General features: G+C 39.0%; 1 protein-coding gene and 1 long non-coding RNA gene across 11 annotated transcripts in view; one reads left to right on the top strand and one right to left on the bottom strand.

Moving 5' to 3' along the window:
• EXOC1 (exocyst complex component 1) overlaps positions 1–10452 on the bottom strand; it is a 45560-nt gene extending 35108 nt beyond the window's left edge. For 8 of the 10 annotated variants that reach the window (XM_032497924.1, XM_032497910.1, XM_032497931.1 and 5 more), the window contains exons 1-4: positions 10147–10422; positions 6037–6170; positions 5190–5320; positions 2134–2293 (exon numbers count right to left, since the gene is read on the bottom strand). In XM_032497924.1, coding sequence (XP_032353815.1) covers positions 2134–2293; positions 5190–5320; positions 6037–6160 — 415 coding nt within the window. In that variant the 5' untranslated portion in view covers positions 6161–6170; positions 10147–10422. Of the gene's footprint in view, positions 1–2133; positions 2294–5189; positions 5321–6036; positions 6171–10146 lie in introns of all 10 variants that reach the window. The other 2 variants (XM_032497916.1, XM_032497938.1) reach the window with 2 other exon arrangements.
• Positions 10453–10468: 16 nt separating this feature from the next.
• On the top strand, positions 10469–14344 carry LOC116669085. Its single transcript, XR_004326477.1, has 3 exons — positions 10469–10535; positions 12195–12297; positions 14134–14344. It is a non-coding gene; the product is annotated as an uncharacterized LOC116669085 (long non-coding RNA).
• Positions 14345–19700: the final 5356 nt, after the last annotated feature.

Raw genomic sequence — 19700 nt, 5'->3', positions numbered from 1 at the left:
TAATTTCTTGTTTGTTTTCTAACATAACCCAAAGCTTAGAGACATGTTTTAAAAAATGGGAATCAGCAGCCATGATTTTAAAATCCAGGAAAATATTAAACAAATTTGTAGACATTAATAAAGGTACACTCTGAACTCCATTAAACCAAAGCAACAGTTACTGCTTTATAGAAAGTGATTTTCAAAATGAGATCCTTAAGGATCTTCTCAATATCCTTAAAACTGATCTCAATTGGGTTAATATTTATAAAAATAAAAATGTCTACAACTCTCTTTAGGCCCTGAAAAATTAAATGTCATTTTCCCCCTCAAAGCTGGTCACTTCATTATCAAAAAACAGCAGTATTCTTCTCATTGATTTTGGTAATATTCCTTAATGTGATAAATACAGGTAGGGTATGTATTTTCCCATATTGTTGACTGAATGAAACAATGGTTTAAAATACAATTTAGGCAGTAAGTAACATCTGGAAATACATAATATTTGAAAACAGACCAGAAAGTTTATGAATCATTCACTGATCAGAATGTTCAACACTGAATGGTAAAAAAATAAAAGCTACTCAGAACTGAGTAAGCCACTCTTCAACGCATGGAAAATTACCATAAATTTCTTAAAGGTCATTCTCTTAACATACTCCAGCACCAAGACACTGGGGTATCACGCTGGTGAGATGGCAACCCTGAGGGCTCTGACACAAGGCCAGCCCCACTTTGGGGATGAGCACAGGGCATGACAGATGTGACTTGCCTCTGCCGGTTCCAAGCATCAAGCCTGAAACCAGTAGTGGGCTCACTGATTAATAAGTGATAGAAAAGAACACCACATTTAAGGAGAGAAAGATGCATGGCCAAGCAGCAAAGGAATAAGTAAAACAAAATAGAGAAAGGACAGAGGCAAGTGACTAAGTCAAGGAATAGTTTGAAGCATCTGAAATTGTCATTTTTATAGGTCAAAATGGTTGAACATTGGCAGTTTCAGATGTTTCAACCTGACAGAACAGAAGCTTCTATTTTTTCAATGCTGATACACAACTTAGGACAAATCTAAGTTTTCTTTCTAATATATAATTTAGGACAAATCTCTGTTTTTTCCCTCAATAAAGAGGAGTAATAACTCTGCTGTCCACCCGCTGTTACTTCGATTGCCTTCTTGGAGATAAGGAGTATAACACAAAGTGCATTCATAAGGCACACAGGCTTACAGTGTGTATGTCTTTGTAAAAGAAATTTTAAAAGAAAAAAATCTCATTGTACAGTTTCAATAATTAACAGTAGTGTTTGTCTTGTAACACAAAATAATCCCTAGTAATATCCTGAAAATATACTGATCAAAAATACTCTAGTTAATTTCATGTCTAAGGACTTTATCCTGATAATAGAATAATAACAGCTAATATCTGAGTACTTACTATATATGGCTTTGTTCTCATCGTATTCATTTATTAAGTAATTTAATGCTCACAACAATCCTATGTAGTTGACATTATTATGATCTCTATTTCTGAGATAAGAGAAACTGAAACACAGAGTAAGCCAAGGTCATATAGCTAGTAAGTGACAAAGCCAGGATTTAAACCCAGGCTGTCTGACTCCAGAGTTGTGTTCTTAACCACTACACCTACACTCTACACAAAAATACACTTACAAGGATATTCATCTCAGAATTGTTTAAAATAAGCAAAGATTGGAAAATTAAAAACAAATGATTAGTTGAATAAATTATAGCATATCCAGTACAATGGAATACTATGGTGCCATTAAAAGTAATGTTGGGGTAAGTATTTAATAACATGGAAAATGTTCATGATACATTATATGAAAAAATATGTTAGGAAACAATGTAAATTTCTTTATTTACAAAAAGTACTTCAATATGCATAGAAAAAAGACTAAATAATACCTAACAAAATGTTAACAGTAGTTACCTCGGAGGATTAGTTTATAAGCGATTTTCACTTAATTTATGCATCAATTGTCTATAATAAACAAGCATTACTTAGGTGATAAGAAAAATTATTTTATAATTCCTTTACAAAAAAGATAATTCAGAGCTTTAATTACTTTAAACAATGCCAAATTATATATTCACTTATACATACAGTTGACTTTACATGTACATTTTAACTTTACCTTCCAAAAGTTGTGAGCTAACATTGACAAAATCAATTTTCTTCCGGAGATATCGTTGATTCAATTTCCAAATGCATGAAATAAATGCATTCTTTTCAGCAGTGCTGCTGGCAACCCATTTATATATTTTTTCAAAATGTAAATCAAATTCAGGGTTTTCCTGAAATAAAAATATATAAAAGATATTGTTTTTGATCACACCCCCTTTTTATTATGGTAAAATTGACATTTCAATAAAACAAAAAGAAGTTAAAGCTGTTCTTGAAAAAGAAAAATCACCTTTAAAAATCAGCTAAGTGACTTGCGGAGAATGGTTCAGAGAATTAAATTTATAGCAAAAACTTTGTTTATCTCCCCCAAAAAGCTGGATAAAAAAACACAGTGTTCTGCTAATTTCCTTTCTATGTCCCTTAGGTGTATGAGTGAAGGTATAGGATGTCTACTTAATGGCTGTGTCTCAGGTTCCTAGTTTATAAGACGACAGTGGTCTCCAGTTTTGATTTGGATCTAATTTTTCTTTTTAAGTTGCCTACAGGGTTTTAGAGTTACACTTTGTCTTTAACAATGTGCTATTATTCATAACTGTGATTTGATATTAATTCCTTGATAAAATATATATCTTTTCATTGTAACACATGAGAAAAAAATAGTCTATATCCTTGTGTGGTTTCCTAGAACAAATGAGGTGGAAAGTAGGGACTGCTCCTGTTTTCAATTCTGAAAATATAGAATGATTAAAGGTGTCTTAAAAGTCAAAAATCCTAGTGGCCTGAAGGTCCTTTCAAATGAAAAATTAGTTCAGCTGACGTGAGAGAACTGCATTATATTCTCTACATGTCTCTTAAGCCACATTACAGAGGTAATCTCAAGCCCTGATATTCCCCCTTAAATGCAGAACTACTTGACTGCTATATAAAAAATGAAGACATATAGACACATAATTTTCTTCATATCCAAGGAATTAAAAAACCGGTCCTTAATGTTCTACAGAAGACTAATAACATATTCAATTAATTTAAAGTGTTATTTAGGGGAAATAAAATGCAAATAAAGACCATAGAGACAAGGGAAGTTACATCAGACTTCCATTGTGAAGACCGGGATAATTTAGGGATGGAGACTTGACCTAAGGTACAATCATATTACAGAAGCATGGATGTACTAACTAATTTATAGCTCAATAAGCAGAACTGAAGTGTCAAAAGATTAAAAACCTGCATTAACAATGAAAAGGTAATTGCATTAGTGCTTATAAGGAAATCTAAGAGTCTTGGCAACTAATACGAAACTTGATGGGAAATGATCTCTTCCCTGGGAATACTTCCCAAAATGCCATAAAAGAGGCTGAGTGCTCCAGTGGCAACACTCACACAAATCAATGTGTGATGCTAAATGGCTGTTAGGCTACGTATAAAAATTTTATGTTTTATATCCATTTATAGCGTACACACACCAAGGTGCCTGCATAAAATGAAAAAAAAATCCATTAAGCAAGTCAGCAATGAGGCATCAGCTGTGAAGAAAGCATTCAAATGAGCATTTAGCAATGTGAGTGAATTACACAAGTCAATGGGTTACAAGTGTGAAACTACTGAAGAGAAAAAGGCTTTTTAAGAAAGGCGAGTTTCTAAAAAGCCCTGAAAGTATTTTCTCTTAAACAGAAAATCTCTGCTCTTGATCTTTCCCATGATAACAGAAATTATTTATTAAATAAGTTGTTAAAGTGGTTTTTAAAAAAAAATCTCATTTTAATGTTCTTTCCAAATGCATATGCACCCACACTTAAAGCACCTGTTGGACCCTGTTTTCCATATCTCACATTTTTGTAAAAATTGGGTGCTCTTTAGGGAGAAAGTCAAGACCCAGTTTGCCTAAAATACTTAAAGAAAAGGATCTACACTTGGAATTCTCTATACTTGGAAGAAATCTGAACTCTACAGATATGCAGGACTCTCCTAAAGTTGTTTTTGCTTCATTAAAAAATTTTTTTGCATTTGACAAAACTGCCTCTCATTTTGTCCAGCTTTTAGTTCCTCAGAGGTTTGTACCAGGGTAAGGATAAAATCAGACTTTTATCAGACTGCTCTACAAAGGCAGTTTCATTTCTCTGTGCCTTTTAAATAAATGTATAAGACATGTAGAGTTAAATCAAAGGGCACCTGTAGTGACAGCATCGTAAGCCTTGCTATCAGCCCCATCAACAGGATAAGCAGATGTGGTACAAAGCATTCCCTAGAGTTCTGGGGGTGCCTCTGGGTTGCAGAGGAAGATCAGGGGCAGCGTCAGAGAGGCTGAAGAGAGAAGCACCCAGTTTAACCCCAGGAACTCTACTTGATTTCTTTTAAAAAGGGGTATTGCTGTGAAAAGCCTTGAACGGTCAGGAATAAAGGTGGTCCTTTATCACGATCATCACATGATGCAACTTCCTTGAAGTTCGAGTGTTACTTAGGTGAAAGGTGGAAGATTATATTCTTACGTCTCATTCTTTAAATTCCTGAAAATAAGGTGTGTAACTCACCATCATTCCTATTACTTGAGCCACAAGATTCAAACCGTAGCTTCAAAGGGCCAGTATGGCTGCCTCAGCTGGTGACTCTTCATTGATTTGTGAGTCCTACCCAAGGAAGGTTCACTCTGGTTATAGTTATGTGATTTTGAACCAGGTTTTACCAAAACAATGATTTTTGAAAAAACTACTCATACAACACACCACTTTAAAATCCATGCTAGTGTATACTAAGGATACCAAACCTAAATAAAGAAACATACAGGGTCAAGGTTATTTCACTCTAGTTTGTGTAGCTTGTGAACAAACATAATTGTAGTTCAAAACAAAGCACAGACAATGAAACAAGCTTAGCTATGTACTTATTTTTAGTAGTCTGAGAGGGAGGAGTGGAGAATGGATGGTTGGACAATACACTTTAGATAATTATTGGTTATGTGGAGACCCACTGGGTTAAGAACAAGTTTAGATCACCTTAAAAGACATCATACTATGTTATAAAATGAAAGATGCTTTCTGAACAGAGGTCAAAGAACTCAGAAAAACATACTTTAATGGCATCCTTGGCATCTACCACAGCAAGGTCTCGAAGGGTCCAGGCAATCTGCCTTTTGTAGAAATCTCCTTTATCAGATTTCTTGACTTTGACCACCTTCACCTGCACAGGGCGTTCAGTTGTCACTGTTGAATAAAACACACATTTTCATTAGAAACATTATTCATTTACTCATGCTTCATTTATTCATTCACCCATTGCAAATATAGCTGTCAGGTGCCTGTACGTGATACTAAAACTGGAATAATGTTTCAAAACAAACGCTATGATTGAGGAATACACAGAATACAATGGAAGAATCTAAATCAGACTATAGAGTGTCAGAGGCAGATTCCTTGAAAAGTTAAACTCTTAAAACTCAACAATAAGAAAAAAATTTGGGCCAAAGTCACAAATGAATACATGCGCTACAATTCAATTTACGTAAAGTTCAAAGACATGCAAATCTAACAATGTATTATTCAAGGTTACAAATAAATGTGATAAAATGATAAAGAAAAGCAAGGAAATACTAAAGTTTTGGATACTAATTACCTCTTAATGAGGGAGGGAGGGGAATGGGATCAGGGCGGGGCATACAGGACACTTCAGAAGTCACGGCAGTATTCTTATCCTGGGTGATGGGTACACAAGTGTCCACACCTTATACATATATTATAGAAATGCTTTTGTATCTACTTAAGATTTAATTAAAGATAATTGAAAAAGATGAATTTGTTGGCCCAACAGTTTTTCCAATGATAGAGACAATGAGAATATTTTAAGTAACAAGAAAATGTCCCCTAGGGAATAAAAGAACAAAAAAATGCCAAACAAGAACTTTTCTTTACTAAATACCCACCTGTGGCACACAAAAAACAGTTCTTTTTCTTTTTCCCTGCTTTGCAGACATTGACAATACTCAGCAGGCGTTCGTCATTTGGAGTAAAAATGTCTCTTTGTAATGCATGCTTGATTGCTGTCATCTTTACTCAGCTGAAAAAATTCAGAGTATAGATATCAAACTCATTCTTAAAATCGTTCTATCTTACAGTATTCCATTTAAGATTAAAAAATGATCTTAGTTATGGCTAATGAGCATAGATGAATGATGTAATACATTAATACAGATACATCGCAAAAATAAAAAGCTGTATGTTTGGAAGAGAAATAAGAGAACCAGTGTTATTAAACTCTAAAATCTTTGGAAGTGCTTACCAAATATTATAATGTTAAAAAAAAAGATTTATGAAAAAAATTAAAGAACCCATGCTCAATCTTTAAATATGAATTTCCTATATAAGAACTCTCACTAATTAACAATAAAAAGATAAAAAACCCAATTAAAAACTGAGCAAAGGATCTGAATAGACATTTCTCCATGGAAGACATACAAATGGCCAATAAGCACATGGCAAGATGCTCAACATCATTTGCCCTTAGGGAAACGCAAATCAAAAACACAAGATACCTACCACTTTACACCTACTAGGATGGCTAAAATTAAAAAGGCAAGTGCTGGTAAAGGTGCAGAGAGAAAGGAACACTTGTATTTTGCTGGTGACTGTTAAATGATGCAGCCACTTTGGAAAAGTTTGATGGTTTCTCAAAAACTTAAACATGGAATCATCATATGATTGAGAAATTCCACTCCTAGGTATATATTCAAGAGAAATGAAAACATATGTCCACACAAAAATGTGTACGTAAATATTCACAATAGCATGATTCATAATAGCCAAAAAGTTGAAACAACTCAAATGTCCTGAGGAACAGCAAAATGAAATATATCTATACAGTGGAATATTATTTGGCCATAAAAAGGAACAAAGGATTGATACACACTACAACATTGATGAGTCCTGAAAACATTACACTAACTGAAAGAAGCCAGTTACAAAGGACCACATGCTTTATGACTTCATTTATATGAAATGTCCACAGTAGACAAATCCATACAGACAGAATCATTTGTGGTTGCCAGTGGCTGGGGGAAGGAAGATTGGGGAGTGACTGCTAATGGGAATGGGTTTTCTTTTTTGGGGTGATGAAAATGTCCTTGCATTAGACAGCAGTGATGACTGTATAACCTTGTGAATATTCTTAAAAAAACCACTGACTTATATACTTGAAAAGGGTGAATTTTCTGGTATATTACTTACATTGCAATAAAGCTGTTATAAGAAAATGGGTTTCCACTTGTCTCCTTTTCCTCACCTAATTCAATGTTTTTTTCCAAATATCAACTTAAGTTAAATATTTCCAAAAAAATCTTTCAATTTTATTTTTTGAATATACTGTATAGATATTTGTGTGTGTGTATATATATATTTTTTTTCCAATGCAAGTGAATAGTATTTCATACATGTGAGGTTGCTGAAGAAATTTACTTCTAACACTGTTCTTATGGAAAATGAAGAAATTATGAGTTTTAAACAAATGACAGAATGAATTTTTATAACACAATGACATTTTTGTAAACTAGGCATCTCCTATGTTTTACTCAATCATTAAAACTTTTATCTCTGCTGCAATTCAAAAAAATTGCTTTCCTCACAAAAATCCCATCTTCCCACTTCCATCCCTCTTTCATTTCATCTCAGCCTCTGGTCCTCTGACCTCCCCCTCCTTCTTGTTCTCAGTCCATTTGGCCTCTCCAAGCTTAATTTCTTTTCCACCTTAGCCTGGAAGCAGTGTTCATTTCCCTACACCCACACTAGCCCCTTCAAGGGTATTACTCCTGTAGACCAGTTCAGCCTGTTCATCGGTCTCCATAAACTGTATTTTCCTCCACTTCTCTTGGGCTACCATATGCCACATAAGAAGGCCTCACATCCATTTTCATTGTCTTCATTACAAATATTTAAATCCAATCAAAGTTAAGCTTTCAATGTTGCTCAGCAATTCTTTAATGTTTCCTTTGATGATTCCTTCTCTACTCCCCATCGGTGTTGCAAATCCTCATTTCTCTCCTTCAGCCCCCAGCTCTACTGTCAGCCTCCTCCACAAACAACTTCACCCTCTACCCTGCAGAGAATACAGAAGCATGAAGTACAAGTGTTCCCACCTGCTTTCTCCCTCATCTCTACATTGTTACCATCTTAATCTCCATTTCACCTGTTATAAAATGTCCATGTTACCATCTCTTAATAAGTTCTAGGGCCTTCACACTTGTGCAAAAAGCTTGAATCTATCCTATGCCCAAGCCACACTGGATACTGGCCAGTTTGCTTTTGTCTCAGGCTTTTGTTCATGCAATTTCCTCTTCCTGAAATTCTTTTCTCCTTGGGAAATTCCAACTCATCCTCAAGATCCTGCTAAAATGTCACCTCTGCTGTGAAGTAGTCACACACTTAAAAAAGATAATTTCTTTTCTACTTCTCTAAAATTTCCCCTCTACTCTGCTAATACAGCACTTACAAATCATATTGTTCAGCTAGTTGTAGTCTCTCTCCCATTCAAAGTATTTCCTTGCAGGCAAGAACCATATCTCATTCATCTTTGTATTTCTAGAACTTGGCAAAAACATAGTAGGCATTTAATAAATTAACCAAAATGACAGCATCAAAAAACATGAGAACTAAAGCATTCTATTAATTTCCCCTCAAGTTTCTGTTCCCACTGCCAACACACTAACCAGGTTCACATCAACTATATCTATTTAACATGACGGTATGTAGTTCTCTCTTTGCAAGCTTCCGCAATCCTAAAACTCTGAACAATAATTTTAAAACACAGCTTTCATCACAATATGCTCTTACTCAACATTTTCCTAATGTTCCCAAATACAAACCCTCCACTCCCCAAGCCCTCTGTTCATTTTGGTCTTTGAACCTTTGCTTAGGTGCTTTTCTATGCAGGGAATATTACCTATCCAAACCCTAATTACACTCCATGGTTTATATGAAGTTGATTTAATAAAGATCTTAATCCAAATTGATCCCTCTTAATTTCTATGGCACTTACTGCATTTACTAAACAATCAAGCAAATGCTGTCTAATTGGTTCATGAAACTACAGGTTCCTGGATCTCAAGAACTCTCTTGAAAGAGGGGGCTGCTGTAGGGCGGTGGCTTGGTGGTGTGGAGGGGGTTGTCCTAGCAGTTCTGTGTTTTTTCTTAGCAGGTACTTCCCAAAACCTCTTGAGGGCACAAGTTAAATGAATGACTAAATAGTAGCCAGCATCTACCACAGTCCCTCTTTGGTCCAATGCAAGGACTGACTGTATGGTAAGTGGTAAAACAAGAGAGAGGACTGGGCATAGCTCATTAAAGAGTTTGTCATAATGAAACGCACTATGTGACCCTCCATTCGTTCAGCAAATATTGATGCCTACTAAGTACCAGGCACAGTTCTAGGTTACACTGGTGAATACGACAGGCATGTTCACAAAGACAGGATGATCCACGCTCCAGTGGTACCTGCATTCTAAGGGTGCAGTGATTAACTCTCCACTCTTTACAGTACTTTTTGGTAAGCCAGTGAATAAATCATTAGAGATCCTCCAAAACTGTTTTCCAGGTTTAAGCACCCAAGTCCGACCACATTCCAGAGGCAGTCAGCCTCAATACTCGATGTTGGTTCTTATTTCCTTAAATTTAGCTGTATCATTACAGTGTGTGATAACTAACTTGTCAGTGGGAGTGCCGTGTCAGTGAGTGTTGGCTGGACTTCGTGTGCTATAGAGACATCTTAGCACGCGGAGCACTGTCCTCCAGAAGATAACACGGTGCAAGGAGACAGGGAAATTCACTTAAGAGACTGACAATAAAATGTGAAATTGAACAAAGAAGGGGAAGGCACTGCCACGCCCCTTCTCCTGGTCTATGCCAGAGTTAACTGATCTAGGCCAGTTTTTACAGTGAAATCTGGTTCCTATGGGCGGGACCGGAAAGGGATGTGAAAGGCTTGCCCTCCCAGCCCCCAGGACAGCAAGGGGTCGGGGGTGCTCCGCCCGGACTCTGCGTCTTACCCAGACAGGCAGGGAAGAGAAGGGGGCGCGACGGCAGAGGCAGCGGTACCGACCCCGGCCGCTGAGCCAGCAGCGGGACCGGGGAGCCGCCTCAGACCTCGGCGTCCACCTGTCCGCTCGTCTGTCCGCCGCCGCCAGGACTACGGGGCAGCCGCGGCTGAAGGCTTACCGCGAGGCCGGACTGAGCCCTGCCGTGCCGAGCCGGGTCCTCCTAGACCGAGACAGCCCAGGGCTAGGGCGGCCACCGCTCCTAGGATGCGCCCCACAATTGAGCAGCGATCGGGAAGCCGCGGTTCCGCCACCACTTCCCATATCCGGCCACGTGACAAGCCTCCGCGCCGGAAGTCCGCCGCGTAGAGAAGGAAGGAGACGCCGCTGGCCTGGACGAGGTTGGGGGGGCGGGGCAGGTCTCGCCCGAGGGGCGTGTCAAGGACAGGCAGGGGCAGGGCCTCATCGCACCTAGCCTGCCTCCGACCTGGGAGCTCGGTGCTGCATCTTTCTTTACGAGAGTTATTTATTCAGCTATTTTCAGCAACTCATTTAAGAAGCGATCCTGTTAAATGTTTTCTGTTGCACACGTAAAGCTCGGTTAACTCTAGATCCTTCCTACTTATAGTATGGAGAGTTTAAATGAGGTAAATCAGAATCTCGGCGTAAGGGGAGGGTGTCCCAGACACTTTTAATATCTTCCGGGAAAGAGTCTAATATGCAGCTACGGTCGTGAACCACTGATGTAGTGACGTTGATATTTTAAAATGTGGCCTGCAGACCAGCTGCTTGGGCATAATCTGGGGGCTCTTTGGAAAATGCAGCCTTTTCGGCTGGGAATCTACCTCTTAACAAGGTGACGCCTATGTACTTTTAAGTTTGAGAAGTACAGATGATGCCAGTGTTGCTGGTTGCAAGGCAATTGATTTATTGAGTACATATTCTTGGCACCTGTTTTATGCCAGACACTTTGATGGAGGTGCAGAGGTGATTCAGGCCTGAAGAAGTTCATGGTATGGAAGGGCGAAACAAGATATACATGCAAATGCATATAAAATAAGGCAAAATATGTGACCAAAGAGAGGTACAGGTCCGATAAATGTGCTGGTAATTCAAAGGAGCAATTTCTTTGCTGTGGCTCAACACAGTCCTTTGCAAGGGTTCTGCAGGGACCACTTCATGCAAGCATTCGAGAAACAGTACCACCTTAGTGCCGGCACCATGTTAGGTGCTGGAGGTACAAAGACAGGGATCTCATAAGAAGGGGGCACACTGTCACTGGGGAGACAGAATTAAATAGAAGGATGAATGACAGTCTAGTGTGGTAAACGAAACAACAAAAGTAAAAGAAAGAGATGACGTACTATGGGAATAATTCACTCTGTCAAGATGGATTCACTGAGAAAGGGGAAAATGAGCTGTGCAAAGTATCTTTCAGTGTTTATCTGAAGAAATAATTTGGTGGAAAAAGCAGCAGAAATAGTAGGGACCTGTTTGCCTCTGAGATCAATATACTCTAGTCAATGCTACTTGATATGCTTTTCAGTTTCATTGACTTCCCTTTTAAAAACAGAATTTGACCTAATCTTTTCTTTACAAAGACCTCTTAGGTCCTTCCTGCTCAGTCCCAGAACACTTACTGTGGACAATCTTTATATCACAATGCCTGTGCTATTTTGTCCTATTATCTTTTTTTTTTTTTTCAAACCTGTATGTTTATAGCCCTTTTCAAAGTTGGGAAGTGAGTTGCTTTTCAGAGGCCTGGATTTCTTCCCTGAACTCCAAATTTGTGTGTCTATGGCCTCCCCAACATTTCCACTTGGATGTCTATTAGGCATCTCAAACTTGTGTGTCTGAAAATTAAATTCTCTCTCCCCTCCCTTCCTGGATTCCCCACAAAGTAGAGGCTAAAACAAAGGCTTATGTGCAGTATTTTATTTGGGGCTTTGATCCCAGGGATCAATAGTGAGAGAAGGGGAGAGGAAGTAAGGAAGAGGCAGTATAAGGATGTATAATTGAGTTGGTCATCACCATGTCTGAATATTTTCTTGATCCCGTAGGACCTTCTGAGAAGCTTCATGAGATGAGTCTCAGAACTGTCCACTGAAAGCCAGAGTGGAAGAAGCATTTATCTGTCAGCTCCTATCCACCTTTAATCAAAGGGTAATGCCCCTGGCCATTAACTACTCTACACTTTGGAAATGCACAGTTGTGAATGCCAAGCTGACTCCTACATCAGAGAAGTCCTGAGGCAGGAAGTAAGAGGGGAGGTGCAGTCATGTTGTCTTTGCCCAAAGTTCATCAAACTCTGTTCAGAACAGGTTGTCGCAGCATTGGTTGGAATAAGAGGCTGAAAGGATTAGAACTGGTGACAGAAGGCAGACAGGTGGTATCTGTTTCAGTCCACTCTTTGTACCACTTGGCCCTTTGTTAAGTCTAGTCCTTCACAGAGTCCCCTGCAAGGTGATAGCTGCCCATAAACTCTGCAATGACTAATGTAAGAGAGTTATTGGAATAAGCGAAAATCCCTGCTGCTACACTGATGCCAAGACCACAACTGTTTTCAGTAACTCTCTCCCTCCTCTACTACCCATTGTAACCTCCCTTCACCCCTGGCCAGCACATCAGCTAAACTAGGTTGTTTCCTCAATGAGGTAACCTGAAACTTCAGCTTTTATTTTCCTTGCTCTGGTTGGGTCACGATTGTGTAATTGCCTGTTCACCTTATCCCTGGATACAGAAGTAGCCCCAGTTGAATTCTTTGGATTCCAGATTTATTCCTCTCTATTGTTGCTACTATTTTGTAGCAACAATCCCAGATCCTTTTTCTAATCACAATTGATTACTCCCACCAGAGTAGTAACTCCTCTCTTTGCTGGCTGGTCTACTGCCATGAGAAGCCTAAAGTAATCAAATGAGAGGGAATTTCAAGTTTAATGAAGCATCCTCCACCCTACCCCAGGGGAGCTAATTATTGTAATCTAGCAAAGCCTAAATTTGAGAGGCAGGAAACACAAATTCCGTGCATGAGTCACTGGGAGTGATGATAAAATGGGCCAATCCTGCTCCCATTCCTGGCTTTCTGGAGCCATGCCTTTAGCTGTTAGGGGCACTCTTTATTGGCTGGTTTTGAGTATTTACCACATCCTGTAGGACAACACTCCCATCCCAGCCCCAGGCAGGCACATTAGCTGAGCCTATAACAAACCATTCTGCCATTTTTATGTCTGGCTGCTTCTGAGCAATGAGGGATATGGCACTGTCAGTGGATTCTATGATCATTTGTATACTGTCAACTTTTTTTTTTTGGCTATAAAATATATTCCTTGGTTAAGGTAATGCTGATCAGGAATGCTATAATTCTGGTGATAATGGATGTTGGCAGAGTTGCTTCAGGCAAGAAGGACAAACCCTGAAGTCTGTAAGTACTTGTGCTTCAGGCCACTTCCTCTATATAAAAAAAAAAAAAGCGGACAATGGAGACTGCTGCTCCAGGCTCTGCCAACTGGCAAGATTTCCCTTCACCTTTGTTCTTTAAAGCTATCCCTGAGTGCAGCGATGTGCCACAGCAGTCCAGTTTTGCCTATATACCAACAGAATGTGCCAATACATCTGTGAACCAGACTCAGACTTTTTGTTCTGAGATAGTCATAGGGAACTCTAAGAGGCCGTAGGAGTGAGTTGGGGAAGAGATGTTAGCGCTACAGAAGTGCCATGGGAGACTGAGTCACCCATTTGTGTAATTTACTTGTGTCTTCTGCACCTGCTCAGGCTCTGTCCTGTACCATTTACATACTTCAGTAAATTACTGGTGTACTCATGCACTTGTGACTTAGTGGATCTGGCAATATCCAGCTCAAGAGAAGGTAGCTCTAGCATCCCCAGGGGAGAATAGTTCTTTGCCTCAGGCATGGCCTTGCAGAACACTAAGGATCTGTGCTACAACCCTCTTACTGGGGACTTTCCAACAATTTCACACCAGTCTCTTATCCATCATAGATCCCTCCAGCACCATTAGATCGGTGGGAACAAACGGTCTGAGCATCAGGCAGCTCTCATCACAACACTTCTGGGCAACAGATCCAACTGATAGGTGCTTCAGCTTCACAGTAAGTTCATCCAACATCCTTACTTCTGGGAAACGTATTCTGATGGTTCTTTTGTTTCCCATAATAAATTCATTCTAACAGTCCTGCTCTCCTGAATCTTGTGTTTCCTTTCTCAATACTCATTCAGAGTTGTTCTAACATCTCGTTTAGCATGGGCCATTATTGTATCCAAGCTCTAAGGACACAGTAAGGCTTTGTGTTAGGACTGACTCCAGGTGTCCTTGCCAAAATACTAAATCCAGAATCACAGGTAAATGGCCCCATGTCATAAATTCTCCCCTAGTCAGCCTTATAACCTGATTCCTCTGGTTTAGCACTCTAAATATTCACTGTCACATGTAATCCCCTGGTTCCTATTGGTTCATGTTAGACAATTTTGCAATTCTTCCTGAGTTCATCTATAGTTCAGTGGTTCTCAACAGGGGTGATTTTTTTGACTCCCAGGGGACATTTGGTTATGTTTGGAGACATTTTTGGTTGTCATTACCAAGAGGATTCTACTAACATCTAGTGAGTAGAGCCAGGGATGCTGCTTAAGAACCTACAACACTTAAGGCAGCCCTCCATAACAAAGAATTATCCAGCCCCACGTGTCACTAGCGCTGAAACTGAGGAACCCTGGTCTAGTTCTCCCTGGAGCAGGGCTTGTAGTCTCCACATGGATTGTGCTCAAGCTCTGGTTCTGGGCTTGAGGTAATGAGGGTTGGACTAGGTAGGATATTGGGGAAAATAAGGTCATAAATAGGGCACTTGCCTCAAATATATTCTTTGCAGTATTTCCAGACAAGTAGAGGCTGTTTTCCTTTATCAAGAAAAAGGAGACTGCTGGCAAAGAGGATGACAAAGAAATCTGGGGATTTAAGGTTATAAGGCATGTACACACAAATGCCCCCATTCTAGATCTTAAGGTTCCATTCTTTTCCTGTCAAGGCTCTAGCTTTGACATGGGTGGTATTTTTAAGGCTGTGCATTTAGACTCCTTTGCAGCTCTGCCACTCTAATGATTCTATATTGGAGCTGATTTTTAGCACGGTCTTCTCAGTGGCTCTTCTGCCTTAGAGGTTTCTGGCTTTCACAGTTTGCCATGACTTGATTGTTGGCTAAACAGAGCCTGCCATTTTCTTTTGTTCAGATCTCCAAAGCAGTTAACAGAAGTCAGCCCATCTGATAATTACCATTGCTTCCATAATGCTCAAGACCCATAGCCGCTATATAATTCAGTGCTTTATTTTCCGTCTGCACCTCGTTCTAACCTACTACAGTGGAGAGCGTTGGTAATAGTGTATGCCAGGGGTTATTACCACCTGCGATTTACCCAGCCAGTGTCCTTATTATCTTATGATCAGTGTTGTAGGATCAGCCTCCAAAATTCCATACTGGTACTGCTTCCTGGAGTCACTTTTGATTCCCAGAGTTTCCCTAAAGGGGAACATAAACCTACCCAATTTAATCTTCTAAACAACCTGCATGTAAATGGTAACTGCCATTTATTGAGTATTTACTATGTGCCAAGTAATGTGCAAATGCTTTATAAGAAATATACCTCCAAAAAAGACTTATGTGCTGGTACTTTATTTGAGAAAATGAGTTCAGGGAAAAGAATAAGGGGGTCAGGGGAAACAAGATAGAGAAGGCAGAAAAGCCAATGGCTGGATGCATTATTGAGTTGACAAATGCCACGGGCAATTTGTTGATTGGTGCTGTGGTACCTTCCGAGAAGCCTTATGAAATGTGTCTCAGAATTCTGTCCTGGAGTGAAGGGCAAAGAGGAAAGCATTTATCCACTGTCTCCTATCTGCCATCAGTCAAGGTTGCACATCATGCTTCTCGTTGCACATGTGCAAGGAGGGCTGGTTCTTGCAGTGTCCCATGGTATAGGTAGGGAGTGAGAGAGGCAAGGTGCTGGAATATTGAGAGAAGCTGGTTGATGCCTGCATAGAATTGGTCACTGTAGCAACACTTGGAATAAGAAAGAGGTGAGCCTGAAATAATTTAATATGATGCAGGAAAGATTTCCAAGCACTGTTTCTTCTTGAGTTTTCTCCGTTTGAGTTCATGTTCTCTCTCTCTTTTCAGCTGCTAGTCCTTGACTACTCTCTTTCTCTCACATTCTAAATCCAATCTTTCAAGAAATCGCATTGGCTCTACCTTTAGAGTATATCCAGAATCTGATCACCTCTCACCATCTCTGTTACTACTCTCTCCTTGATTATTGCCAATAGCTTGTCCCTCCTGAATTACTGCTTATCTCCCTACAGCTTATTCTTAACACAGCTGCCAGAGAGATCCTTTTAAAAGCATGAACCATATCATGTTACCCTTTGCTCAGAACCCTCCAGTAGCTTCAGAGTGAAAGCCCAACTTCTTACAATGACCTACAAGATCCTGCTTTCCCTGCCCACCAGGACTTCAACTTGCTCAAAAGTTACCCCAATGAGGCCTTCCATAAGAGCACTATTTAAAATAGTGCCCCAGCCTAGCATCCTTTATTTTCCATTTTGGCTTTGTTTTTCTTCATGGTTCTTATTACATCCTGAAATACTATGGCATTACATCGGATATACATGTATCGCTAACATACATATATATGTTATTTGTTTGTTTACTTGTTCTTTCCTTTCCTCTAGAATGAAGCTTATGAAGACAAGGGCTTCTGTCTGTTTTGTTCACTGATGTGTTCCCAGTTCCTAGAACTCATACCAGTTCACTTATGTCCTATGGACTATTCTAAGCACTTTACATGTGTTAACTACTTCAGTCCTATGATGTAGGAATCTTTATTATCCTTATTTTAAAGATTAGAAAATGGAGGCACAGGTTAATTATTTAGCCCAAAGGTGCATAGTAGGAACATGGTAGTATTTCAGTGAATATTTCTCTACATTACTATAGTCGTCTGCAAAAAGTAGGCTTGGGAAGCAACATAAGATAGTGAAAAGTACATGATCGCTGGAGTCATTCAGACCTGGTTTCATATCTGGTCTTTACTGGTTCAGTGACCCAGGGCAAGTTACTTAACTCTTCTGGGCTTGAGTTTCCTCATCTGTAAATTCAAAATAATCATTGCCATCTTTTGGGACTGTCCTGCAATTTGCGGAGGTATATTTATTATGAAGCATTTGCACATTGCTTGGCACATAGTAAACACTCAATAAATGGCAGTTACTATTTACATGCAGGTTGTTTAGAAGATAAAATTGGGTAGGTTTATGTTCTTGAGAAGCAAAATAGTCACAAAGGCCCTGAGGTACTACTTCCCTTTCATAGGCAGAAAGCCATGTATATTAACACATCTCAGGTATGAGACCATCTCATGTTTGGGTAGCATGAAATAAATTTTTTATTGTAAATGCGCTCCAAGGGAAAATTCTCTTCTAAATGGCCAAGGGCAGTGAGTATTGCTGTTTGAACGTTGTTGGCAAAATTATGAAACAATATTGGCTGAAAGGTAATTGTGTCCTCAGAGAATCACTCTTGATGCCTGCACCAAGGAAGCGGAGGTGGGATGCTTGTGGAGACTTGATCTCAGATCCCTCAGAGAACCTGTACTGTTTTTGCCCATTTTAGAGGGGGAGTGCAGTGTCCCTTTTCCTCAGCTGTCCCTGACAGAGGAGGGACAGAAGTGTTCTACTGCCTCCAGGACTCTGCCTGACAAAGCACCAATGTGTGGGCAGTGCCACTGGTTTCGCAGACTTTGCTTAGTGAGAAACCTCACAGATCTCACAGACGTGGACTTAGGCGTCACCCACTTTTACTGCAGCCCAACTGTCCCTTAATTTAAGTCTAATTGATTTCAACTTGACTATGAGGCCAAGAGGGTCTTCATCTGTCTGAAGAAATCATATGGGTTTATATAATCTCATTTTTTCGTTATTTATAACTTTGAGCACTTTATTATGTCAGTTACTTTGCTTTTTCTCTTCTGTTTCTGAGCATTGTTTTCTTATAACTCAATTATGCACATTCCTGTCTAAGGAAGGAGGAGCAGTTTTTCAGAGATGTCAGACCATTAGTATCAACACAAAGAACACCAAGTAATTTTTTTTTTTTTGGAACAAGGATCACTGTGCTCCATTTCCAGATTCTTTATTTATAAATGGCTTTAACAGTGACAGGATGAGAGGACAGCTTCTCCTGTTAGGCACATTAAGCAATGGGTGTTTGTTCTAGGTTTTATAAGAAACAGATGTAGCTACCCCAACATGATACTTTCCATTTCTTTGCAGCTTTATAGAAGGAAGTCAGGTAGACACTAACTGAAGATGGTGATCACTATAATTAAATAAATATTAAAACTAGATATTAACTAGATAAAAGATGCACATTTGAACAACATAGACAAATAATACAATAAGACATACAAATACTACGAGGAAGGCAAAGGTTGACTTGCAGAATAATATTGCATCTCAAAGCCTTTTTTGTGCAGTTGCCTTATTCAATGCACGTGTTTTAGGGTGATATGATAATAAAAGCACAGTGCTACATTCTCTATTTACATTTGGAGAGATTCTCTCAGAAGTGCAGAGATCATCTCTCACCTAATTCTGAACCTCTTGTGGGAATTGGCCACTATGGACAAAAATACACAACATATTTTGGCTTGAAAGTAGAGGTTAATGACTCTCATTGTGACTTTGTTAGTACACTCAGGTTAATCCCTGGACACAGATTTTTCTCTCCTTTGCACTTGGGGAATTCAGGAGTAACACTACTGGCAAGACTAGACCTGTACTCTAGGAGTGTAAGCAAATCAAGATAAATATAAATGGTTTGACTGTATTCATCTTTATGGAAAATCAAATTTAATGTTGACTGACTGCTTTAAACTTATATCCCTTCTTTGTCCCAAAGAGTTATTAAGTTGTTTACCATTTGTATGGATAAAATTCGGTGGGAAGATATATATTTCACATATGCTAAGTTTGTTTAAACAACAGTCAGTAAGTAACTTTCTGGCATGTAGTACTTAAACTGTACAAAGATAAGATTTTGCTGTTGTTATGATTATTTAGTGATAAAAAGTGTAGATAATTAATTTTTACTATTAACATATTTTGGCTTGAAAGTAGAGTCAAGGACTTGAGGGTCAAGTGTTTCCTAGAATTGTGTATAAAATCTGGTACTTCTGTAATAAACTTGTTACCTGTTTTTCCATAGAATCGTCAGTCTTTCAGGAAAAATACTTCAACTTGATAGCAAAAAAAGGGATGGTCAAACCATGAAATAGAAAAGCATGACTGTTAAGAGAAACTCAATAAAAGTGGTCTGCAGAAAACTGTCTAGACTGAAATGGCTATATTAGAATAACATACAAAAACTTGATTTTAGGACTAGCCACCACTAAAAGTTAGTTTATCTGGAACAGAGAACAAATTTCCATCAGCATGGTTGAAATAAAAGATTTGTTTCTGAAACCTATAGACATCTACAAAATTTATTTCATGTTTTCTTGAC

The sequence above is a fragment of the Camelus ferus genome, chromosome 2 (genome assembly GCF_009834535.1).
Source record: "Camelus ferus isolate YT-003-E chromosome 2, BCGSAC_Cfer_1.0, whole genome shotgun sequence".
NCBI classification, from domain to species: domain Eukaryota; kingdom Metazoa; phylum Chordata; class Mammalia; order Artiodactyla; family Camelidae; genus Camelus; species Camelus ferus.
Note: the sequence above shows the minus strand (reverse complement) of the source record. Positions and strands in the feature narration are given on the sequence as shown.